Source organism: Staurois parvus, unplaced genomic scaffold (genome assembly GCF_062004578.1).
Source record: "Staurois parvus isolate SC_StPar_1 unplaced genomic scaffold, SC_StPar_1.0 ptg000188l, whole genome shotgun sequence".
Lineage (NCBI taxonomy): Eukaryota > Metazoa > Chordata > Amphibia > Anura > Ranidae > Staurois > Staurois parvus.
In genome coordinates this window covers 180,066-189,147 of record NW_028317984.1, presented here as the reverse complement: position 1 = coordinate 189,147, position 9,082 = coordinate 180,066, and the positions used below count along the sequence as shown (strand labels likewise).

The 9,082-nt window shown below is 37.4% G+C and overlaps 1 protein-coding gene across 1 annotated transcript; it reads right to left on the bottom strand.

The window, feature by feature from the left end:
* Window positions 1-293: 293 nt before the first annotated feature.
* On the bottom strand, window positions 294-8,874 carry TAF11 (TATA-box binding protein associated factor 11). Its single transcript, XM_089677556.1, has 5 exons — window positions 8,723-8,874; window positions 4,863-5,005; window positions 4,685-4,772; window positions 2,978-3,074; window positions 294-1,494 (listed from the first exon to the last, which is right to left on the bottom strand). Exons 1-5 carry the CDS (start codon window positions 8,852-8,854, stop codon window positions 1,364-1,366), a joined length of 591 nt encoding a protein of 196 aa, XP_089533682.1. The 5' UTR covers window positions 8,855-8,874; the 3' UTR covers window positions 294-1,363.
* Window positions 8,875-9,082: the final 208 nt, after the last annotated feature.

Genomic DNA, 9,082 nt, shown 5'->3' with positions numbered 1-9,082 from the left:
TTTCCTGAACTTCTGGTGTTGACAGAGTTAACAGTGGACAATGCAGTCTCCAGTCAGTCTGTTAGCATGGATGGAGGAGCAGGGGAGGACCTTTCCATCCTAGGCTATTGGGCTGTGTATTTTTATTGATGCACACAGTGTTGGTAAACACAACTCTAGTCCCTGCATGAAAGGGTAACTCCATAGAATGCTGCAGGAAACCTGGGACAGCAGTCAGGGTGCCAGCTTAAACTGGAACATAGGCAAGGATTAGAAGATTATGAGGTTGCATACTCAGTAAATGATTGTACTGCTTTGTCCACAATATGCTTTATTTATTACAATCTCTTAATCCCATGTTGATAATATACATCGCAAACAATAACTGCACAAAAGGCAGTGGAGAAGCCTGTAGTTTTATGGTAAAAGACGATTACAGATTTGTTGCTGCACCATTTTAATTTTTTTGTTTAATTAAATAAAGCCATATAAAACTGTTACTACTAAACATGGTATAATCACATAAAAAAAACCCCATTTTACTAAAGAAAAAAAAATGTATGTATATTCATAAATGTGTTTGTAAATACACCTGACAATATTTTGATCTAATATGGTACAGTTATTTCTACATCTTATGCATCTTTCTTCACTTCCCATACACGTTATGAAACAGTACACATCTTGCAGTATCGACGACGGTCAGTACATTATTCTGCAATACTCATCGTGTAGCTTATATTTAAAGTGAACATAGTGAAAAATGCCACTGCTGACTTGTTTTAGGCTTTGTATATATGTCCTTCAGTATGAGCAAATCCTTCAGAAAGCATGGAGATGTTAAACATAGATCTTAATGGTAGCACTGACTGTCACTTTGAACAAGCTGAAGCCTGCTGAAAGGCTGCTAGCAGCTAATTTAAAGTTACAGTCAGCACTACACTTGAGGGGTATCAGACACCGCCCACAGTGGAGGCAAAGGGAAATATAGAGGCATTCAACAAACAACAGCATGTGCTTTTAGAATTTGTTAGCAGTCAAATGGATGTATTGATGCTATGTGTTGTTATAAAATTATTTTTGTCCTTTAAAAACAGGTCAGCAATGGCAGCTACACATACTTGCTTTCTTTTTGCCCATCACTACTTTGTTTAATCATCGGGCATGAAGAACGAAAGCCCTAGTTAAGTTTCAAATCATGCTTTTTCTTATGTTCTTGGCAGTCAAAGTAACAAGGATGCAAAGTAAAGTTTCGTATGTACTGCTGGTGGGGATAACCTGTTGCTTGACCCTGCAGGAGCAAAGCTGCAGGTTTACCACCAATCCTCAAAGCAACCGCTCTCTTCTTAGAAGGTACAATAGGTCAATCTCATGTCCAATAATATTAACTGAACAAGATTTTTTTATACTTGGAATCTGGAATTTGCCCCCTGGACTTCAATCTTCTGAGTGCTTCTCTCATGTGTCGAGGCTGCAGTGGAGGGTTTTCTCCCCATTTTTCACAAACATCCAGAGCTGAGAAAACAAAATAAATATAAGATGAGGATGTCATAGGAAGATATGGCTTATAATTGAAGACATAATATACCAAGAATTGGGCACCCCCATCTCGGAGCTTCTAGCGGATATCCAAGAGAAGAACTGACTGGTAAATTAGGTGCTACAGTCAAAGAATTTTGTGTGACCAGTCAGCTGACAGGTTCGCTGACTGGCAAAGAGGTCATATTCGAACCACTATGGCTGGTGTCTCAAACTGGAAAAGGGAACTGCAAAGAAAGAAGTATTTGAGGGAGAGGGGATGTGGAGGGGAGCAGGGGGAGTGGGTACTCCATCATGGCTAACTGGATGCTGTGGAAAAGTGATGGTTTGATCAATGATTGGTCTGAATTTCCCTCTCCCAAAATAGTGTGTAGGAGGGGAGGTCTGGTATGGGGGCAACTATAAGAATAGAATATAGTTGGGCGATAGTATAGGTGGGTCTTTCTGTAGAAGGTGAGATTCGAAGGTAGTGGAGTCAGGAGTGATACTGGTGAGTTTGTTAATGGATCGGAGGTAGTATAGAATCTGCTGCCTTTGTAGCCATTGTATAGGAATGTGTGATGAGGTGTTGGAAGAGGTATCTATGGTCAATGGTTTGGATTGTAGAACCAGGGAGTGTTGTCGATGGTCTTGTATGCTGAAGCTTTCTTGTGTGCTAACCAAACGTTTCGGGGAGCACTGAACCTGGTACAAAGTGCAGGGCAAACACAAAAATTACAGTCAGTAGAATTTGTCCTTCCTGCTTATTCCTCTTATGTTAGTGAAAATCTTCCTCCACCATAATCTGTACTACACTACAGCTTCAATGAATGGAAAGCAATGAATGTAAGACATGCGGATGATTAATAGGTTTGTCCCCACCAATTATAGATCTCGTTTCATTCAAAAAGCTGTAGTACGGCTTTTACTCAGAATAGCGGATCGAGGCTCTTTTGATAACAGCCTACGACTGCCCGTTAGTTCTATTAACCCCTACAGAAAAGGAATCAGCACAAGGGACACATCCTACTGACTTGTAAGTTACGTGCCTTTTACTGATTTTTCTCTTTGTGATTTTGGCTGCTCTTAGGTTTTAGAAATTCTCGTTTTCACAGAGAATTTACAATACAATTCTGAAGGGCTCTTTCAACACCATGAAGCATAACCCAACACGTGCCCCTAACGAAGCAGTAAAAAATTAACTGGCAATTAAGAGTTAGCATATCATACATCCCACATAATGTATGGAACATATCTTCAAGTAAATTCTGTGAATCACATTCCTGATTTTAATGCAAAGTGAAGTAGGAGACACATACATATAAAGGGTTTTTGAGGCTGCTGCAAAGATATACAGTCACCTTCTATGAGGGGAACTAGCTACCACTCAGAAAATCTAGTTCTCTTGGAAGTCCTCAGAGTTTGATATATCGGCACAGCAGCAATACTCAAGTTTTTAAAAAGCAAGTTCTAAAAATACCTTCTTCTACAACCTCTCCAACAAAAACCTTTGAAATACCAGACATGGCAATCACCACATTCTGTGACACAGAGCAGCCTGTAATGGACTGAATCAGCTGAAAATAAGAACAAAGAGAAACAAAATGAAACAATTCAAGATATTTCCAGAGACTAATCTTCAATAAAAAAAAGAAAATAAATTACAGAACAGCACAGGGGTCTATTTATATATTTTTCACCCAGGATTCAAATTTTCTTCCAAATGAATCCAATTAGAAAAATGTTCAAAAGTTGTGTAAATCTCATGTGAAAAACATGCATAAATAGACTCAATCTGTTTTGTTTTTTTTTTAAACTTAATAAACTTTTCTCATGTTATCACATTTTACAGTAAGTAATGATAAATAGTACAGTACTGACCTCAAAAGGAAACTACATGAAATTAATTGCTTGGCATGTTTGTGTGAATAACCTGGAGCTTAGGGAACCAATGTCCAGATGAAGCTAATCAATAGCTCTAGGATGTTTGGCCCTTCAGCAGAAACCAAATAAATGCAGATGCATTCATTTTGCAACTAAGCACTGGAGGGATGCTAAAATAAGTATTTTACATACAAAAGAACACTTTCTGCGATTAATGTTAAAATCACAACTGCAGGCTCCTATCAAGCAGTATTTTATGTTTTATACGTACCTATTACAGATGCCTTTAAACAGATCACATAATACCCCAGGGTCCAGATTTCCCCGATGAAGCCATGTGACTTAGTGGTGTAACGTATAGGGAGGATCTTGACGACATAACGCTCGAGGTTTAGTGAGATGTGGTAATTATCAGCTGGTTGTATACTGATCAGTGTATGTGCATCATTGGATTATACTTGATGTGCGATATAGTGTAGTGTGCGAAGACACCTTGCAAATGTGAGTTCATTTATTGGAAATGATTTATATAAATACATTTTAAAAGGCTAAGCACTACGTTGGTGATTTTTTGCTTATGTATGTATGGCTGAGGAGGATCGATAGGAAAAGGAGAGGTGGAAACATAAGGAGTGCGGTTTCATCTGACCCAACTGGGAACACATCACTCCTATATTAAGGACATAGGCACTATATGACCTCACTTAACGGTTTGGTCATGTATTCACGGTGAGAGCACATCTGGTGAAGGGTGGTGTGTCACCATGCTGGAAATATTATTTTGGCACAAAATGGTGGCGGAAGAAGTTCCTATATTTGTGAAGTTGACTCATAACTGAAGAAGTTCTTTAAGTAGGAGTATCCTTTAGAATTATTTATTCACAATTATGTGCGTGAACATTACATTTATGATGTTGATGATTATTTAATGCACTAGTGTTATATGTAGAATTTTGGCGCATAGCAATTATTAATTGCAGCGCGGCACTTTGATGGTTGTATTAATAACGCATTTATATTAGAGTGTGATTAGTGTGGGAAATTCACATTATTGTATAGATTTATATATTGATAGCAGCTCACAAGATTCACTTGGTTTTTGAATTTGCCAGTTGCCTTGCCACCCCTCTAGCTTAAATGCATTAAAGCAGGAAATAGAAATAATGCAAAGGCTTTGTGACTTTATGCAGACTTTTCTAGTTTTTAAAGTGACCCTGTGGTCACTTTAAAAATTATTACTGAATGTTTACAAAGATGGTACAAGTAACTTTAAATAAGGGTTCAAGCAAATTGAACATCGTACCCGTTTAATAGCGGCTTTAGGGAATGCAGAGCGTCTATACATCTCATAGCGATTTAGTTGTTCTTCTGAGAAGGATGACACCAGAATTCTACATAAAAAACAATGGGTGACATATTTAGGTATGACTGTAATAAAAAATCTCAGGAGTGTCAGTTCCAATGTATTCACAGTTACTTACTGCATCTTCTGTATCTCATCCTCATCCACTTTCTGCTTCTTTTCTTTTTTCTCCTTTACTTCCATTTTCATTTTCTTAGAATTGAGTAACATATCTGGTGTCTCTCCAACTGCTGCCGTCACAGGGATTTCCTCTGTTTTCACCTTGAAGATAGAGTTTTGAGTAATAATAGTAATGCAGAGGTTTACTACATACAAACATATAAAACATGAATAATCACAAATAGAAGGTTTTCTTTCACCCCTGCCCAGAATTTTTATTATAAGTGTATAAAGACTTCATGAGGGAAGTAGGATACATCTCAAGATTCATACATGGTAATCAGGTATGAATGGCTAAAGCTGGACCTATTCGGCTCAAGTATTGGCAAATTCCTGTATAATTGCCTAAACTTTGAGCCATGGGTGGCCCTGCAAGCGCCACTTAGCTTGACAAAAGTCGAGTAAACGTCGAGCTGGGTAGAAAATGATTACCAGAACAATGCAAAATCCTATCAACTGCAGTTACTGTTCAGGTGTTCATACAGCTGCTGAATACAATAGCAGGCAGTGGAGATTTCTTCATCCATAGTTTTTAGTGTGAATGGGGGACTCAAGTGATTTTTCTCTCATGGAATCTGTGGACTGAACAAAAGAAATCTGGCTGTGTATGGCTATTTGAAAAAGCAGTATCGTGGTACTAAATAAGTGAATAATTTAAACAATAATGGATGTTGCCTGCTCTAAGCCAGCAGAAGTTACCAGCTGCCCCTAAAAAGTGAAATGCATGTAAACAAATGAATATGTGAATAAGCGCTGTAATGATTATATAACACAAATGAAAAATAAAGCGAAATAGCAATATCATTAAACAAATAGTAGTCCTGAACAAAATATGATGAATAGTGAATATATTATGGTGACAGTCCCATAAAAGTGTAGTCCCATAGACCAAAAATATGATCTTTCACCACGTGCAGACAATAAGTGAATTTCTCACTCACCAGAAAAAATTGACCCCGTTTAATGTGGTCAAATATTGCTTTCTTGTAAGTATTGATGACCAGCAACAGGCTCTCCTGGAACAGACCTCTCGGTCTCCTAATAAGAGATATGGATCCAGGGGGTCAAAGATGACTGCCCCCAGTTGGAAGATCACAAGATTCTGGGTGCACAAATGGTGGATTGATTCACACTCCCAGACTTTCTTCAAGATAAAGATAATGCTCCAATCAGCAGTGCAGCTGGTAAGAAGCTGTTGAATGAAGCTGTCTGGGAGATCTGTACGATCCAGGGTCGGGCTCTGTCGGTCATGTATCATGTATGTTCATATTGAGATGAGATCCACACACATGTGGGGCATGCTCATGCCCCCTGCTAACCTGCACTGCAGTTGGACACAGCAGGATCTTACCAATGATTTATGGTTGAGACCTGCTGATAGTGCCATGTCCATTCACAGCACAGAGCCCTGTGTTTAAAAACACAGACCAATGATCTTGGTGTTTCTTCTCCCTGCAAAGCAGGGAGAAAAAAAAACAAACAGCCAAATCTCTTAGTAAAAGCAGCACACATCAGGCACATAGTTAACCCCTTTACTGCCTCCAAATGTTAACCCCTTCCCAGCCATTGTCATTAGTACAGTGACAAGTGTACAGTGTTAGCACTGATCACTGTGATTAGTGTCATTACTGTCAGTAAACCTTCCAGCCAGTGTCAGCTAGTTCCAGATTGCCCACCATACTATCACAGTCCCAATATAAGTCACTGATCACCGCCATTACCAGGACAGCGTCATAGCTGTATAAATTCCAGTATATATACCATAGTTTGTAGACACGATAACGTTTGCACAAACCAATTAATATACTCTTATTGGGATTTTTTTTTTTTACCAGGAGACATGTAGCAGAATACTTTGTGGCCTAAATTTATGAAGAAATTTTCTTTTAATTGGATACGTTTTATATGAGAATGTAGAAAATATTTTTTCTCTCCAAATTTTTGATATGTTTTTGCTTATATAATAAAAAAATAAAAAAAAACATTTGTGATCAAATACCATCAAAATAAAGCCTATTTGTGTGAAAAGAATGATAAAAATGTTATTTCCATATAACCGCGCAATTGCCAGTTAAAGTAGCGCAGACAAATTGGTTTGGTTATGCTGGTGGTTAACAATGTCCTCAAAACAACAATACCATAGAACTGTAATTATATAAATGAACTTGTGAGCCACTGGAGTCAAAAATCAGTGTATTAGATCGCTGGAATTTTTTCTCACCCTCATAAGATGTAGACTACATAAAAATAATTGATAATTACCGCGCTCTAATACTACCGTGCCAATACTATATACTTAAAAATACCACTAATTAATATATACTGTGACAATATCAACTTATCAGCTGCATTACCAAAATTAATCAAATTATATTCCCACAGTGATTGGTAAAAAAATATAAATAAAGAATATGTGAATAAATCCAATAGTGATAATTTTACAATATAAATATCTCATTAAAAATAAATTCATAAAAGTCCACTGTGCAAATGTGTAAAACAAAAAATAATTATAAATATCTCATTAGAAATAAATAAATTCATAAAGTCCAATGTGCAAAACAAAAAATGAATTATATATATATATATATATATATAAAATAAAAATTTTTTTGAAAATATATATAAATTTATGAAGTTTCAACAGCAAAAAAATGTGCAAAAAGGAAGATGTGCAAAAAAGTTTTTTTAAAATTCAGCAGGGAGAAGATGATGATAATATACTCTCCTTTCAAGCTGCTTATGATGGTGTGGTTCGAAACCTACGGATTATCTTCTTAGCCTATACAGGCATAAGGATTTCTCCCTTCTACAGCCTCTCCTCACTCCAATGCTCAATCAGCCTGGGGAGGGGGCAGTGACGTCACCACGTATCGGATCATCATTACGGCGAGTACTGACGGAGTATGATAACACTCCTACGAGGCTGATCATTACCGCACTCTGCGGCTTAAATTGCAATACATGCGTGTTTATTGTTGAAACACTGTGAGTGCAATATGGGAGCACATTAAAGAGTGTTTTTATTTACCTTGGATAAGGCACTATATCTTTTATTCTTTTTTCCTATGGGTCATATGAGGATACATTGAGCATTGGAGTGAGGAGAGGTTCTAGGAGGGAGAAATCCTTATGCCTGTATAGGCTAAGAAGATAATCCGTAGGTTTCCAGCCACACCATCATAAGCAGCTTGAAAGGAGAGTATATTATCATCATCTTCTCCCTGCTGAATTTTAAAAAAAACTTTTTTGCACATCTTCCTTTTTGCACATTTTTTTGCTGTTGAAACTTCATAAATTTATATTTTCCAAATTTTATATATATATATATATATATATATATATAATTCATTTTTTGTTTTGCACAATTTGCACATTCGACTTTATTTCTAATGAGATATTTATAATTATTTTTTGTTTTACACATTTGCACAGTGGACTTTTATGAATTTATTTTTAATGAGATATTTATATTGTAAAATTATCACTATTGGATTTATTCACATATTCTTTATTTATATTTTTTACCAAACACTGAGGGAATATAATTTGATTAATTTTGGTAATGCAGCTGATAAATTGATATTGTCACAGTATATATTAATTAGTGGCATTTTTAAGTATGTAGTATTAGAGCGCGGTAAGTATCAATTATTACCACAGAACTGTACTTGTGTTTACTGAGACTTTCAATGTGGTACCAGAGCTATGTACCGTATTGCTGTGTAGTCCATTTATCAAAGGAAACACGTCGCCATTACTTGTTTCTTTATACTGATTAGGTGAAAGTATACATTCTTTTCCATGCATCCCCCTCACCACGTTCTCCGCCTCATCCACCTTCTCCTGCATTTCTGCGGCTTCAGCTGTAATCTTCTCCTCGCTCGGAGCTGCCGGTTCTAACTCCGCCATGTTTTCCTTCCAGATGAACTCCGGTGACATCATATGCATGCGACCCGTAAGAACACAATAGAGGAGGACGTGATGACGTTTCCGAGGAGGCTAGAAGGAGAATACGTGATGACGCTGCCGGTGAGGCGGTCAGGCTTTTCACGTCAGTGCTTGCTGAGAATACGTGATGACGCTGCCGGTGAGGCGGTCAGGCTTTTCACGTCAGTGCTTGCTGTGAGTCTAGAGAGTCTAGAGAGGTTTTGTTATGGGACGTCTATAGGTATTGGT